Here is a 17598-nt window from a genome sequence, read left to right on the forward strand (position 1 = left end):
GGAATTATAATTAAAAATAAGGTTAAAACCTATTAATATAATAATTATCCATTTACATTTCTTCTGTGAATTGTTCTTTACTCCTGCTCATTTTTCTATTGGGATTTTAATTATCTTCTTATTAATTTCTATGAGGTTTCAGAAACCATTTTATTCTAGTCACCAAGTACAATAAAAGGTACATAATAGGTGCTCCTTAAATATACTTTGGATGATTTTAATTGTCCTGGGGACTCTTTAGAAACAAAGCAGACTTTCTAGGAGGCTGACACTTTCCTTTTCCCACCCAGGACACGGCTGGACAGGAGCGGTACCGGACCATCACCACAGCCTATTACCGTGGAGCCATGGGCTTCATCCTGATGTATGACGTCACCAATGAGGAATCCTTCAATGCTGTCCAAGACTGGTATGAGATTCGTTCCTTCACCCACTCATCAAACTGTTCATGAAAACCTAGTATGTACTAGGCTCTCTGCTATGTGCTAGGGAAACTCGAATGAATCAGACATGGCTCCTGTCCTCAAAAAGTTCACAGATGAGAGGACAGGACAGATCAGTGAGCAGGCAATGAAAATATCATGTGACAGGTGCAGTGATGAGAGTGGCACCAGGGCTGTGGGAACCCAGCGGAGGGCTCTGACCCAGCCTGGAAAGTCAGGGAAGTTGTCCTGGAATTGCTGACACATATGCTGCGTTTTGAAAGATGAACAGGAGTTAGCCAGAGGGACAAATGGGTAAGAATGTTCCAGAAAAATAGTACAGATGTGCAAAGATAAGAAGGTAAGTGAGAGGGTAAGAAGAGCAGAGGTCATGAAGGATTATGTGTGCTGGGGTGAGGGATTTGGATTTTATCTGGTAGGTGAGGACATTTGAACAGGGAAACAACAGGTTCAAATTAGTGTTTTAGAGACATCATTCTGGACATAGTGCTAAGTGAATCCACATATTGCTTCCCTATAAAGTTTATCCCTGGGCCGGGGGTCCAAGTTCATAAAGATTCAATATCTTGATACGATAGAAATCGGCACAGTTCCCCAGAGGTATAACCTCTGAGCAACTTACATCTTTCTTCCTGGAGCATTACTCACAGGGAGAAGGGAGCACGAGAGGAAGGGCACGTGAGACAGAGGGCCAGGACCCGGTGCCCCTAATCAGTGGAAAGGATGGGGAAGATGGAGCGTGTGTGCCTGGCTCTTCTTCACAATCAGAGAGGCTGAGTAGGCTGGGCACACAGCAGCGGAGCTGGCCAGTGCCAGGCTTGTCTCCCGCTCTTCTTTGCCGAACAGCTACCCTTTGAAGACTTCCTGTCTCCCAAGGAACAGTTGTCATGACTATGTGCAGCACTGTTGGTGCCTTGGAGCCTTGAGCTGGGAGTGGCCTTGCAGGCTGCTTGCCACGTTCTCCCCACCACCCCCTGAGTTCTGAGCATCAGTCTAGGGTGCCACCCACCTGCCTGTCACCCATGTGTTGTCCTTCTTAGTCTGTTGGTCATCCCCTTCTTCCTCCTTTCTCCCCCTTTCCTTTTAACAAGTCCTTCTCTCCACCTTCCTTTTTTCTCCTTTCCTCCCTCTTTTTTCCCTTCCTCTCTCTTTATGCCTCTTTTTTCTCCTGCTTTTTTCCTTTCTTGTTCCCTCTCTTCCCTCCTCCAGTCATGATTTTTCTCTTCTCCTCCCTTCTCCCATGTCTCCATCTTTCCCCCCCACCTCCCACCACGAAGTGATTAGCTCTTTCTTTAAGTATCTCCACACTGCCCATTCCCTGTCGGCCTTGACCTCCTTCCCTCTCTCCATCAGTCGCTGTTCATTCTGCCTCAGGCACACAGTGACTTTAACACCTGGTGAAGATTCCTCCAAGAATAACCTAAGTTGCTAATCTGGGAGCTGAGCCTGGATCATGGTGGGAGGAGGGAGGAAGATGACAGAAGAGTGGCATGGGAGACTTGGGGAGTTGGCTCCATGTACCTGTCTTGAAGCTGAAGACTGAATGTCTATCTTTCCCAAGCTCTGGCCTTTAGTTTTGCCTCTGGGAAACTTGGTCCCAGCCTAGCACCCACCTGCCATCTAAGCCCCAGTACCCAGCACAGAACCTGGCTCTCTGTCGGTTCACCACAAATGGTTTTTGAGTAAATTCTAGCCTTTGAGGAAGTGGCTTTTCACCCTTAAAGAGAAGATTGGTGGTGAGATGAGCTTTAGGAGCAGGGTTGGCTATTGGTCCAGGTTGCAGTTAGGGTTAAGTTAGATTGTCAGTGTCAGGATAGGGTCAGATTTTATTTAGATCTGCTTCAGGATCAATCGTTTGCTGGCTTCTTCCTTCATCAGACAATCAATGACTTTTTTTCTCTGTGCTCTATGCTGGGGGCTGGTACCCCAAAGATGAATAAGCCTGTCCCTGCTCTCAAGGAGAGACAGATAAATTCAGCCGAATGTGACAGGCGCCACAAAAAAGAGTAGGGGAACAAAAGGGAAGGTAATTGTTTCTACCTGATGAGGTATTTGGGGACAGAGTTAGGCCAACTACACAAAAAGATGTCTCCTGAATAAAATGGTCTGATTTTATTTCCTCTGTTTAAAAGTTTGTTTCTCATTATAAAAGTAATACATGCTCACTTTCAAAATTTTGAAAGGTAAAGTATTTTTTTAAAGTTTTGGGACTTCCCTGGTGGTACGGTGGTTGAGAATCTGCCTGGCAATGCAGGGGACACGGGTTCGATCCCTAGTCTGGGAAGATCCCACATGCCTCGGAGCAACTAAGCCCGTGCACCATAACTACTGAGCCTGCGCTCTAGAGCCTGCAAGCCACAACTACTGAGCCTGAGTGCCACAACTACTGAAGCCCATGCACCTAGAGCCCATGCTCCACAACAGGAGAAGCCACCACAATGAGAAGCCCGTGCACAGCAGTGAAGAGTAGCCCCCGCTCGCCACAACTAGAGAAAGTCCGCACGCAGCAACGAAGACCCAACACAGCCAAAAATAAATAAATGAATAAAATTTCATAATCATCCTACGTGAGGGAAACCACTGCTGACATTTTGGTTTCTACAAATAATAATGATCTAAGGCCTCAGTGAAGAGGAGGAGGGAGAGGCTTGTTGGGCCAGGGGAAGCTTGAGAAGCCTCCCCCAGGCAACTGTGGGATCAGCCCCGAGCCTTGGAGGATGACTTAGTGTGGGGAAGGGATTTCCAGTAAAGGCAAAGGCACATGCCATGGAAGAGCCTTTGGGGAATGGGTGAGGTTTGTGAAGTGAGAGGAAGGGTGATGAGGCTGGAGAGACAGGATGTAAATGGTCTTGAACGCCTAACTGAGGGATCTAGACTTCATCGCTTAGCTAGTCCAGGGACCAGAGAAGACTTTTAAGAAAGGACGAATCATCTGATAGATGTTTTAGAAAGAGCTCTCTGCCTGTGAGGAGAGGGCATTAGAGGTGGACTCCAAATAGGTGAGTGAAGTTTGCAACCAGGGCTTAAGGGTCAGCATCTGTGACAGCCAGCAGGAGCAGAGGTCTGACTGTCCTAGGATGAATTAGCTGACAGTATCTCGTGTGTTGTGAACCCCACTGAAGGGGCTTCTGTGAGCTTTGCAGGGTCCTTTCTAGCCTAGGAGGATGTCGTTAACACCGTCATCTCTCTGTCTCTCTTTAGGGCTACTCAGATCAAGACCTACTCCTGGGACAATGCACAGGTCATCCTGGTGGGGAACAAGTGTGACATGGAGGAAGAGAGGGTTGTTCCCACTGAGAAGGGCCGGCTCCTCGCAGAGCAGCTGGGTATGTGCACGGCACATGTGTATGCACGGGAGTGGGGCAAATGGAGAGGACAAGTGTGTGTTTGTATTTGTGACATTAAAGATGTGCTGTGATTGTGAATTTTGTGCATATGTGCTCTGTGTGTATTGTTTCATATTTGTGTGATGTACATATGGGCTTTGTGCTAGTGAATTCTAGGTATTCATTATTTATGATACATGTATATTTTGTTACATTGAATGTATAAACAATTTTTTATAGATTTATTTATTTTTGGCTGCGTTGGGTCTTCGTTGCTGCACACGGGCTTTCTCTAGTTGCGGTGAGCAGGGGCTACTCTTCGTTGCGGTGCTCAGGCTTCTTCTTGCGGTGGATTCTCTTGTTGTGGAGCATGGGCTCTAGGTGCATGGGCTTCAGTAGTTGTGGTGCGCAGACTCAGTAGTTGTGGCTCGCAGGCTCTAGAGTGCAGGCTCAATAGTTGTGGCGCACGGGCCTAGTTGCTCCACAGCATGTGAGATCTTCCCAGACCAGGGATCGAACCCGTGTCCCCTGCATTGGCAGGCGGATTCTTAACCACTGTGCCACCAGGGAGGTCCTTGAATGTATAAATAAAATGTAAATTTATGAAATCATTTTTTTAACCAGCTCCTTCCACAAAGGATTTGAAGTATCCTATAAAAATCATCGTAGTATCAATACATCAATAAAAAAATAAGTGAGACAATTGAAGCAAAGCGAAAGCAAGTGTAGGAGAACATAAGAGGAGGCCAGGGGTGAGATAAGTGTATATTTTATAAGTTTTTGGGCATGTGCAAGAGTTGGGCCAAAATATTTGCTTTGAGCTTCTCAGCAACCATTGCAAAGAGGGAAACATAATCAGTTACATGGTTCAGAGATGGTCCTTAAGATGAAAACAAACCCATTATTCCAGAGAAACACTGCTCTCCACTGGCAACTGTAGAGCAGACTCTATATGCTGAATGTGACAACATCCTTAATATCTAACATGCCTTACAGCAACTACAACACTGAACATTGTAGGCTGTGTCTTACAATTTCTCTCAGTGTAAACTGATGCTTTGTCACCAAAATACAATTCACGGCAAAAGTCATTGTATGAGGGATGAGACAACGTGGTTTAAGCATGCAGCTTTTTCCAGGGTTAAAGCACCTTGATCCTTGTGCTCCACTGAGACCCAGGTGCCTCAGTTGTGTCTCAGTGACTGCACAGCAGGACACCTACCTACACTTGCTTAAAAGAGCAGCCTTTCTTTTCTTCCTTTTTTTCTTTTCTTTTCTGTATTGGGGTTCAATGTGGGATCACCTTAGGGAAGTCTTCTAGAAGAATGAAGTACTGCTTAGCTTTTAGCCAGTCTCCCTAAGTGTTTCTTACAACCTAGGTGCTGTAAGTATTGAGGAATAGGGAGTTTAAAGTTATATTCTCTGCCAGTTTCTGAAGTACAGATATTTGGGCTGGTAGGTGGGAAAATTGTATAATATACAAGTGTGAGTTGTGTCTTGTATATATTTGTGTTATGTGTATTATGAGTAGATGTATAGGAGAGTGTCCTATACTTCTTTCTTCCCTTTCCTGTCCTCCAGTGTGTCCTGGAATAGAAATTAACACACTGTAGGTGCTTAATAAATACGAAGGCTGGGCCATTTGGCTCTTGATGGTTCTTACCCCATCACAGAGGTTCTCAGGGTCCAGAATGTGCCTCTACCCATTTCCATAGTTCACAGAACAGTGAACATGTGGCGAAGCCCTCACATGGGTGACCTCAGGCTATCTCTTTATGTCTTCAGCCTGCTGTCGCCGAGACTCCCAACGCTGTCCCTGGATCAACGATGTACCATCTGTTTGAAAGTCTCTTTTCTACTCCCCATCCCCTACTTTTATCCAGCTGTTGAAAGCCCACTCAGCTTTCAGAACATCTTCACTGCTCTGAAGCCTCTTCCGTATTCCCCCAGCTCTTTTCTTTGTGCCCCCACTTAGTGTACCCCGTACATGCAACAGGCACAGTACCCATCACACTTGGGTGCACTTGTTTCCATATTTGTCTCCAGAAAGCTCCATGACGACAGGAAGTGAGTCTTGTTTATCTTTATACCCACCGTGCCTGGCAAATGGCCTGGCAGTGAGTAAACACTGCAAGACTATGTTTGGATTAAAATTTTATGGAGTCAAGTATTTGGCTATGTCATTTTACTTTGTTCTAATTACGACTTCCTGAGCTCCTACTCCATGCCAAGTACTGTGCTGTGAAATAGGCTATGTTCCCTGGTCTGAGACAGAAATAGGGATCCACCTGGTGATCAATGTTGTGATAGAGGGATGTGCCGGGGTTGCGGGAGCACAGAGGAGGCACCTATTCAGTTGGGGTCAGAGAACATGATGCCCACTCTGAGTCTTGAAGACAAGTAGGAGCAGCCAAGTGAGAAAGAAAGGCAAGGATGTTCCAGGCGGGGGAATAACACTGGCAAAGGCAAGGAACAGCACTCTGTGTTTAGGGAATCATAAATCATTGGATTGTGTGAGTCTAGAGTAGTGCTTCTCCAGGCGGGAGACTCATGTCACTGGAGGTGTGCAAAATGATTTTATGTATATATTTTGGTGTGTATTAGAAAAAATATATAATCAGCATGTCAAGCCCTTAATGTTAAACAAGACTAAGTTTTTAAAAGGTGAGTTAATTTTATATTTGGAAAAAATATAGCCAGCATGCCAGACCCTTATGACTAGCATTTTAAAAAGGTGTGTTAGTTAAACATTTATTAGGTGTTTACCATGTGCCGGGCCCTATTCTAAGTGTTTAAAGTATTACTCATTTAACTTAATCCCCCTAGAACCCTCTGAGATAGGTACTTTTCTTATATCCAAGTTGTTCTTTTAACAGATGAGAAAAGTGAGGCACAGAGAAGTTGAGTAACTTGCTTAAGGTCATACAGCTAGTAACAAGTAGAGTCAGAATTTGAATTCAAGCAGTAGTCTGGCTCCAGAGCCGGTGCTTCTAACCATTTAACCTCACTATACAGCAAATATCGTAATAACGGCTGGCATTATATGAAATGCTTTGTGTTAATTATCTCATTTAATTCTCACTATAAGTCTTCAAGGTAGGTCATGTTCAATACTCTGAAAAATTAGGTTCTTGCTCAAGATTACACAATCAGGAAGTGGTAGAGCCAATAAAGATCTATCTAATTGATGTAGGAAAACAGATGGAAGTGAGATTAATTCTTACTACAGGGTTTAGGAAGGTACTTAAAGAGGGCCTTAATGAATTGGTTAGATTTGGGTAGGTCAAGGTAACCCATCTCAGTCTTACACAACTTCCTGAGCTTTCCTCTACTGCTTACCAGAACTTGCCTATTTACATGTCTGTCTCTCTTGGTAGACCTCAGCAGTAGCAGGGGTTACGTCTAAAATTTTTTTTCATTATCCCAGCCACCCAGCACAGGATAGATACTCATTCACTCGTACATTTGTTTATTGAAAAATATTTATTGAGCACATACTCTGAGCCAGGTTTTATCTTGGCACTTAGCTGTGATTCTTACTGTCACGGAACTAATGGGGGAGAGAGACACTAAACAAATAATTATACAAATAAATATATAATTAAAAATTGTGTAAATGGGTGAATTGTATGGTATGTGAATTATATCTCAATAAACCTGTTAAAAATTGTGGTAAGTTCTATTTGACTTAGGACTCTCATTAGGGCAAGTGATAAAATCCCAAATTAAACAAACTTTAATTTTAAAAAATAGAATTTATTAGCTTATGAGTGCAACTTAATTGCACTATTTCTTAGCTTTGTGTATGCCTTCAGCCTCTTTCTATAGTCAGACTCTGAATGGGGAGTAAGATGGATGATGGCAGCTCCAGATTCATATCTTCCAACTTCTGCAAAAAGAGGATTCTTGCTCCCAACTACCTTATGTCAATCTCAGGGAAGACTGTGATTGGCTACCTGTGAGTCACATGCCTGTCCCAGTGGCTGGGGGAGGCAAGTATTGTAACCTATAGTCCCACCACAGTTGTTTAAAGTAGAAGTTCCATAAAGGAAGGAATGGTGGACAGATAAGAGTAACATAAGGCCACTGCAAGTGCTATTAAGAAAGTAAAAAAGAGAGAAACCCTAATTTTAGACTGGAGAGTCAAGATCTTCTGAGAAAGTAACTCTTAAGCTGAGAACTAAAGGATCAGAAAAAAATTAGGCAAAGATTGAGGGTGGGTCGGGGAGGGGAGTGTTCTACATCAAGACCAGCCCTAACGTAGTTTAGAGCTGAAAACGCTCATGAGATTTGAAAGACCATGTTGCAGGGACTAACTAGTCAAGGGGAGAGTAGTGGGAGATGAGGGTGGAGAGGTGGGCAGGGGCCAGATCATGCAGGATCTTGCAGACCATGTCAAGAATTTTGCAAGGATGTGATCATATCTGCGAGCAGTGAGAGAGGATACTCAGCCTTCCTCATCCTCACCCTCTGCTACACCAACTATTAAGTAAGTCTCAGTGATCTGCTTGCCAGTGCAGTAGGGCCATCCTCTGCTTTATGGGACTCCTCTTCAGGACTCCCTTTCTTTTAGTGTTTCTCAACTCTCTCAGCCAGAACTACTGATATGGCCAGCAACTAACATTTATTAAAGCTTTGAGTAGCTGCAGGTCTTCTATATCCTCAAAGTTCCTGGGACGTGGATGAGGCTGTAGAGACGCTGAGGCAAGTGGATCTTTGGGAGGGCAGAGAAGTTTCAGGGACTCCTATTCCAGGAAGCATGACATGTTAGGGCCTCTACCTCTTTGTGCGGCTCGAAAAGGGGCTCCTTGTCTCTTCCTCGATCTGACTGGGAATGGATCTAGACTAGAGCCCAGGGATGCTAGTAAAGAGAAATGTGCTTCTGCCTACAAGGGCAGGAGAAACCTGTTCAAAATGTGGTTTTGAAACATACACATAAACACTCACTTCAGTGAAGTGTGGAGGGAAAAGTATCAGCCTAGGAGTTTGGAGACTGAGGGTTTTATTCTGCTTCTGCCACTAGTTTACTGTGTAACCTTGAGCATCTTGTTTCCTGTTTCTGGGTCTCAATTTTGCCCTTTTGAAAAACAGGGGATTTGGATTAGTTGAGTGGGAAGGTCTGTTCAGCTCTATCCCTCTGACTCCATGATTTCAATTCACACAATTCCCCACTCATCACTCAGTCCCCACAGACCCTTGTACAGGGCTTTGCTTATTTTAGGTGCTTGATAAATGTTTTTTGGATTGGGGTGAATTGAAACCTTGCATCACTCAGCCTGGTGCAGAGAAACAAAGACCTAGCTGACATTGAGAATAACTAACCTTGGTGTAGTGACTTATGATTCACAATGTGTTTTCACAACAATTCTCTTGTGACCCTCACTCTCACTCCTAGTCTGGGAGGCGGCATTGTCTTCAGCTCCATTACACTGAAGAAGCTGAGTTCAGACCACTTATGTTTTCTTGCATGCAATGAGCTGTGCCACACTTCCGTGTCTTTCTTTTCTCACTTGAAGATTATGTAACTTTTCTAAGCCACACAGGTCGTAGGTGGCAGGTCCAGTACTCTAACTCAGCCTTTAGACTCAAAATCTTAACGCTTCCATTGTATCACCACCCAGTGGTGTTTTCCCAAAAGCTTGCAGTAGTTTCTCTTGAAATTTCACCCTCAGTCCCAGTGTTGGTGAGAATTCTTTAGATTATGTTGTGGTAACACATAACCCAAGTCAGGAGCTTGGATAATAAAGGTTTATTTCTCACTCACATTACATGCCAGCAGCAAGTCAGCTGCAACTCTGTGCATGTCATGCAACTCTGAGATCCAATCTGAGATGCCTAAGCCACACAAAGACTCTCAAGGCTTCTGTTGGGACTTGGTATGCCCACATGCATTGGCCAAAGCAAGTTACATGATGAAATCTGATGTTGATTGACAAGGGAGATATGTTCCTCCCACAAGGAGGCACTGCAAGCCACTTGGCAGTGGGTGGGAATACAAAATCCTCTACAGGGAGGGCGGTGAACAATCTGCCACAATCACTGAACACATGATGGACCCTGGTGCCACAGAGGTGAATAAGTTCCCTGCTCTCAAGTTGCTCATTGACCAGGGAAGCAAAATAGTAGAGAGATAATCTCAACGTCCTGTTTACTAGCATTCTTCACCCTTCTCCAGCTCTGGCTCTCTCTTGAAACCGCCCCCTGGGGAGTTGACCTTTGCAGGCTGTGTTTCCCAGCCTCCTGTGACAGTGGCTTCTGGCTGTGTTTAGCCAAGGAGAGACACTGGCAAGTGATGGGAGTTGGGGAAAAGAGAAAAACCTGCATGTGTGTCTCCCCCACCCCTTGGCAGGCTCCCCCAGTAGAGGCTGCTCCTCTTCTCTGACTCCTGCTCCCACAGTTTTAACTTCCTTTGGCCCCATTAATAGTTTTCTTTTCTGTTAATAATCTCTGGGTTTCTTCAGTATTCTGTTTGGCCTCTTAGTTCTTCTACCACCCATATAACCAGTTCCCTCTAGTTAAAATTTTAAGAATAGTGCCCATTTTCCTGATGGACTCTGACTGAAACAATCATGTCAGGTACCATGGGAGTCTAGGGGAGCGGTGCATTGTATGTTCTGAGTGGTGGAGATGGGGTGGGGAGAGAAAGGGAAGGCTCTGTGGAATCAGGGATTCCACAGGTGAGTAATGAAGAGGATTAGGTGTAGGAACTAAAGAGTAGTAAGTAGCATGAGTAAAGAAACCAAATAAGAAAGTGTCAATGTTTCTGGAGCATGGTGTGAGCCAGGAGGATGAGGCTGGGGAAGTGGACAGAGGCTGAGCCATGCAGAATCTTGGGTGTCAACCTAATGAGGCTGGATATTGGATGAATTAAACCTCTTTGAGTTCCAGTGACACAAATCTAAGTCAAAATAGCTCAAGTTATAAGGACAGGGGCATAGCAGAAACAAAACGGAAGAGAATGTTGCTGGAAATGAGATGGTTAAGAAATTAAGAGCCAGGGTGTTGGATAGATTGTCCACCTGAAACCCAAAGTTCCTGAGAATGAGTACAAGCCTGGGTGGAAAGGAAGACAGTGAATCCCTTGCCAAAATCATCAGTGACCAGAGGGGCTTGAGTTGAAGACTGATACAAGATGGAGATGATGAGGTATCAGAGCAGGCTAGAGAAGGGATTTGAACATAAAAGTAGAGGAGAAATGTTCTGGGGCAGTTTCAGGGTGAGGAGAAGCAAGTTTAGCTAGTTGTGAGTTTCTGAAAAGAGTTCTAAAGTCAAATTCAGAAGCAGGCAGTGTGGACAGAGTCAGTGGAATCTGTGGGGCTGTGACAGCTGCCTTTGGACAGGATAGGTAAACAGGAGCATTTTGGGGGTGGGAATCATCTCAGATTCAATTAAGAATTGGGCCCAATTAAAGGCAGCAGAAATTCCATTGTTCTGAAGCCAATTAGAGGGAGGAAAGGACTGGGGGATAGTCTGATTAAGTGGTCCTCATCTTCCTGAGCTCTCTAGATTCTCAGCTCCTGAGACTCCTGACTAATGAACCTGAGGAAAGGTTACCGCCTGGGCCTACTAATGAAGAGCCTTCCAGGAGTCTGACAGTCGTTGGGTGGAGGTGCATTTGGGATTGTTCTGCTAGCAAAAGAGACCCACGAGCTGGCCAGGGTCACGCACCAGTTACTTGAATCAGAGTTCTCATACCTTGGGTATCTTTGAGACGGCAGTGATGACATCTCCTTGGCCTGACATATGCGCTCTCCGTGTTTGGTTACTTACTCCCTCTTCCGTCACCACTTTGAGCTTGCTGCTCTAATGATAACAAACTGCTATGGTCATACTGGGATACACCAAGACTGTTTTTTGTCCCATTATATGTGTTTATGCGGTTTCCCCTGCCTGGTGTCCTATACATGCATGTGCTCACACATGTCTTTATCTAGCTGATATCTGCTTAAGAATCAGCTTCTCCAAGAAGACTTCCCTGGGCCCCAGGCTCAGATAAGTGCCTCCTCTGTGCCATGACAGTTCCCTCACTCCCCACCCTTCCAGCATTTATCACACTGTCAGTGTGTATATCTCCGCTTCTCAAGGTTAGGAACCTCATCTGATTCACTTCAGTGTTCCCAGTGCCCAGCACAGGGTTTGCCATGCTTATTGAGATGAGTTCTCATGAACCCCACTGTCCACAGCCCCTCAACCACATCCTCCACGCTCATTCCCGTCTCCTGCATCCATCTGTCTGTTCATTCAGTTAACATTCACCAAGCCCTTACTCTTCTGGCTGGTACTGGAGCTCAGATGAATGACGTGGTCCCTGCTTGGGGAGCTCCTTGGACTTCCACCATGCACGGTAACACGTGCTGTGGCAGAGGGAAGCACAGAGGAGGAGGCAAAGCCATACCTAAGCTGAGTCCTAAAGAATAAGTTAGTCAGGTGAAGAGTTTTGCTCTGTTCTGGCCTTAAAGACACCCATCGCCACTAACTTTTGGAAGCCTATTCCCCCTCTCCTCCCCTGTCACTCTCTCCCTCTGCCGCATTCCTGCACAGCCTCTCGTTTGCTCTACCTGGATTATAGTGTATTCTGTCACTGTCCCAACTGAGAGTGAGACAAGGGGGCATAAGGGATAGAGCCCTGGCTTATGCCCCATCCCTGAGCCTCAGTTTCCCTATCTGTAAATTATAAGTGATAACCCTTGCCTTGATACCCCCAAAAAGTTGTTTTAAAATTGTATTTGGGAATCGTTAAGGACTATGAACGTGTGAGGGACTGACACTCTGATAAGTGTGTCTTTTCTCCACAATTAGATTTGGTCTCCCCTTGTCCCTGGCACTCAATGCAAGACCTGGCACAAAGTTACTGTTCAGTAAAGACCTGGTTTATTGATTGACCCTGAATGATGAAGAAAAAGAGGCTTTCCCCAAAGGCCCTGGGGACTGATGGAGGGGCAAGGAAGCTGGGACTCAGATGGGCTGGGAACATAAGGGAAAGGGAATGGTCATGTATTACACGTGCCAACCACTTCACATACTTTTGTGCATTTAATTCTTATTACCACCCTATGAGGTAGGTGATATTCACCCATTCTACAGATGAGGATACAGAGGCTGGGAGAAATTAGGCAATTTGCCTGAGGTCACACAGCTGGTAGCTGACAGAGACTATATTCAAATCCAGGCTGTCTGACTTCTGGACTTCTTCCCACTGCCCACCTGCACAATGGGACACGTCCTCCCCTTAGTGCCAATTCCTCAGGAGGGATTGGTGATCCTGGCCTTGACCTGTGTCCCCATCTTCATCCAAACTGATGGTTTAAGCCTACTTACTTCTTTACCTGTTTGCCCCTTTCCTAGGCAAGCAACATACTCTGCCCACTTCCCCAAACACTGTCACTTGTAACAAACCAGTCAAAGGCCAGAGAGTCAATGTTTATGATATTCGTTAAGGAAAAGCAACATGCTGGAGGGTCTCTCAAGCCAAGTCTCTACAGCCTGAGGATAAGGAGCCAGCAGCCACTTCCTTCTTCATCACATGTCCTCAATTAGCCGGCACTTCTGCACCTTGCTTTCTCATGTTGGGAAATGGGCTACAGGAGAGGCTGTCAACCAGAGGCGGGCTGGCAGGAATTGCGAGTGCCTTCAAGCTGGCGTGGCCCGGGGAAGAGGAGCCCTGTTTGTACCTGGGGGCTTCAGCCCTCTCTGTGGACAATGGGATAATAGGGAGAAGGAGGGAGGAGGAAAGAGACCCCCCTCCTCTGTGTGAGAGGATGACAAAAGAGGGAGGAAAGGGATGAAGGGGAAGTGAGAGGAGCAGATGAAAGACGAGCAGAAAGAAACTGTCATTGTAACAGGCAACTTCGTACAGCAATTTATCCATTGTCTTGCTCAGTCCTCCAGGACTGCTCTCAGCAGGAAGATGCTGTTGTTATTCCCATTTGACAAACAAGGAGGCCGAGACTCAGAGAGGTTAAGTGATTCAGAAAGAGGAAGTGACTTGCCCAGATTCAGACACTGTGGTAGTCAGATAAAAGCAAAGGAGGGCTTCCCTGGTGGCGCAGTGGTTGGGAGTCTGCCTGCCGATGCAGGGGACACGGGTTCGTGCCCCGGTCTGGGAGGATCCCGCGTGCCACGGAGTGGCTGGGCCTGTGGGCCATGGCTGCTGAGCCTGTGCGTCCGGGGCCTGTGCTCCGCGGCAGGAGAGGCCACAACAGTGAGAGGCCCGTGTACCGCCAAAAAAAAAAAAAAAAAGCAAAGGAGGCCGAAACGGGAGGCAGGGGTGTGTATGGATGTAGGAGCTAGCCAGACCCAGATCTAAAACCAGTTTCCACTAACACAGTCACGTGACCTTGTGTGAGTTAGGTAATCTCTTAGAGCCTTCATTTTTCTTTTGTAAATTGGAGATGATTATATTTACCCCACAGGCTGTTGTGAGGATTAAGGAAAACAATATTTGTAAAGCTCCTAGCATAGCATCTGGCATATAGTAGGCACTCAATTAATATTAAGGATCCCAAGGAGTATGAGAAACATAAGGGGAAAAGAAGGAGCTAACATGGAAAAAAGGGAAGAGGAAAGATTTTGAGGAGAAATAAAGATGGACTCAGAAGGAAGGGAAAGAGGAAGGTGGACAGACAACAGAGGAAAGAGTAGGCCGGCGCAGGGACATGATGGAGAATGGAGGCTTATGCTTCTAAGGGCTGCCACCAACCTGGCCAAGACCAAGTTGGAAAGCAGCCGCTTTGTCTGAATCAGGAGGGCCTTGCTCATGTCTCCTGAGACAACCAAGTTCTGTTCATTGTCACAGAAAGTACCTTTAAGGATCTCAAGGTGCAAAACAGACAAGAATGTCTCACCCTTCAGGTGCAGTTTTTCCTGGGCAATTTGTTGGGTCCGTGTGAGGAGCGAGAGATCCAGGGCGATTCCTGGAAATTCAGGGAGGAGGAACCCCTCTGAGGGGAGTTAACCCAGTGTGTCTGTGAGTAGACAGAGCAAATGAAGCTCCGCTTATCCAGTGTGGATCTTGGAGTGTCTCCCAGAACCAGACTAGACTGGCCAGGCTGGGGTGAGTAGAGGCAGGGGAAAGTGGAGTGAAAGCCCTGGTCAAAAAGGACAAAGCTTGGGCTTCTTATACTGGTGACCTTGGGCAGGTCAGCTTACTTCTCTGAGCCACAGCGTGAGCATTAGTGAAATGGAGAGGCTCTGCCTGGACCCTCCTTCCCCTAGGGGTGACATGAGGATCAAATGAGATAATGGATGCTGATCAATGCTTTGGAAGCTCAAGTGCTGTGTACACATAGTCAAGTAGTCACTCTCAGAAGACACCTAATTATCACACACACACACACACACACACACACACACACACACACACACGCCGTGTTATCAGGCACAGGACTATACACTTTACATGCATCATCTTGTTTAAACCTTGAAATCATTCTATGAGATAGATAAAATTATCCCAATTTATAAACCAGGGAATTGATTCATAAAGAAAATAGGTGACTTGCCCAGGGTTACACAGCTGGTCAGTGATAGAGCCAGGATCCGTCTGACTCTAAAACCAGTGCAGGTAATACCTGCCCGGTACCCTCTCCTTGAGGCAGAATCCTCTGCCCGTGGAATTAGGCCTTCTTGCTTTACTCCTGAGCACTGGCTGTATTAATGCAGAGTGTTCTGGCCAGGGGGCATGAAGAGGAAGGGAAAGATCCTTACTGCTGTCTCTCTTCTATCCTCAGGGTTTGACTTCTTTGAAGCCAGCGCCAAGGAGAACATCAGCGTGAGGCAGGCCTTCGAGTGTCTGGTGGATGCCATTTGCGACAAGATGTCTGATACGCTGGACACAGACCCCTCCTTGCTGGGCACCTCCAAGAACACCCGTCTCTCGGACACCCCGCCACTGCTGCAGCAGAGCTGCTCATGCTAGGCAAGGCCCACTGTCCTGATCTCCCTTCATTGTGGCACCGCACCCACTTTGCTTCTCCGTTATACTCTGTCTTCCCTCAGCTGATTTGCTGCTGTTCCTTGCCTGCAGTGAAAGTGGAAGCATGCCCCTGGGGTTCTCTATGGATGGCCCCACTCACAGACACTCAGCACTAGACTAACTAGGTCATAATGTGGGCAGAGGTTCATTTTACAAAAGGAGAATCCACTTTATGAAGGGGATTCACTACAGGGACTTGGAAAAGCGAATCTCTTTCCTGCCTTTAAAATAAGATTTCCTCCCTTGACCAAAATTTGACACACCCACGCACACTTTTCAGGGCCTGGCCAACTGTGTAAAGTGAGACACACCTGCATAGCTAATCCTTTTGAAAAATACCTCTCCATACACAACCTGCTTGTTTCATATCAGGCTCCCTGTGGGGCTTCCTCTCACCACTAGACAAGCCTTGTTTCTCAAAGCCCTCGCCTGTTACCACGGATGCCCACAGGGCCTGGGCAGTTGCTGTGGTGACAGGCCAGAGCTAATCTCCAGAAAGCTCAGCCTCTCTAAATGATGCTGAAGGAGCAAAGGCTGAGTCAGAAACACATTTAAAAGAAAAAGATTATCCCCTGCAAAATGTCAAAGGTTCCTGCTATATGAAAGAGCAAGTGCATGAGCTCAAGAAAGACAAAGAGAGAAAAAGAGAAACACAGGCAAGATAAACAGGTCACGAATTTCTGATTTTGCTGCTTTCCAGTAGGTTCTTAACTGTGGAACTCCATGACATTGGTCATTGGTTCTTAGACTCCCAGAATCTGAAAAATTTATAGTTGGTGGAATCCCAAATTTTACCAGGTCTCACTAGTCAATTCCAATCTTCATGTCTCTGACAATTGGCTGTCAAGCCTCACAGCCAAATCTCTTCTAAACATACCTTCTAGGCAGGGATGGGAGCTCAGTTTCCACACCATCTTTGGCCATCTCTCATAATCAGAAAGTTTTCCTTGCTTTAAGCTGAAATCTGCCTCCTGGAAATTCTTCTTCCTCTTCCCACTCCATTTGTACCAGCTCTGCTGTCAGAGACTTCACAGTCTCTGCTCCCTCTGCCCCGTGACACCCTTAGATGATTTGAGAACAGAAATCATGACCCCTGGAATCTGCCCTTTCTCTAAATCAAATAGTTCTAATCCCATCTGCCCTTCTTCTTAGGGTCTTCTCCCCATCCTGCCCTTTCCTCCAGCCCATGTTTCAATCACTCTTGAGTAGTCCAACTGGGAAATGTGATTCAAAGCAGAATAAATCTAAGGGGGTATGACCCTGAAAAAATTGGGAAAAGTGAACTCAGAGGTCCCAATCCTAACCTCATTCTTCTGAGGGTGAAAGCTTAGTTTCTACCGAAGAGCAGATGTGAAACTCCTTCTGGTGGAAGCCACTTAATTAAACACCCAAAGAAAACAAAAAACACGCCTCTGACACCAGCAACAAACTGACTGCATCAGTTCATGGTTCTAGCTTGTTTGGACACAGGCACATGTTTGGTTTTTAACTGAAATAATGATGTGGAGCTAGCAACGATTCCTGAAAATCTTTCCTCCCAGCCTTGGCCTGAATCCCCAGCTTGACACTTCAGAAGTCAGTGGGGGAGGAGGGAGAGTCTCTCCCAAGTTTTCTCTCCATTTTAAATGCAGCTTATTTTCCTAGGAAAGTGCATTAACTAGCAACAGGTCCAATGACTACATAAAAGGACCCTTCAGGGTCAGCTCTGTGGAGATGTTGCCTTCTTTGACACAGTGCAGAGGATGGCGCTTTGGACTTGGAATCAGGAGACTCAGACTCTGCCCTTAAATCAAGTGTGACTCTGGACCAGTTATTCCCCATCACTGAGTCTTGATTTCCCACTTATAAAATGAGG

At 46.0% G+C, this 17598-nt stretch overlaps 1 protein-coding gene across 1 annotated transcript in view; it reads left to right on the top strand.

Moving 5' to 3' along the window:
- The window catches only part of RAB3B (RAB3B, member RAS oncogene family), a gene marked incomplete at its 3' end in the record, with an annotated part of 50952 nt that extends 35266 nt beyond the window's left edge, over nt 1-15686 (top strand). The window contains exons 2-4 of the mRNA XM_082666710.1: nt 291-409; nt 3645-3769; nt 15499-15686. Of these exons, the coding sequence (XP_082522836.1) occupies nt 291-409; nt 3645-3769; nt 15499-15686 (432 nt within the window). The remainder of the gene's footprint in view (nt 1-290; nt 410-3644; nt 3770-15498) is intronic.
- Nucleotides 15687-17598: the final 1912 nt, after the last annotated feature.

This window comes from Grampus griseus (assembly GCF_964374135.1).
Source record: "Grampus griseus genome assembly, chromosome: 1".
NCBI lineage: Eukaryota > Metazoa > Chordata > Mammalia > Artiodactyla > Delphinidae > Grampus > Grampus griseus.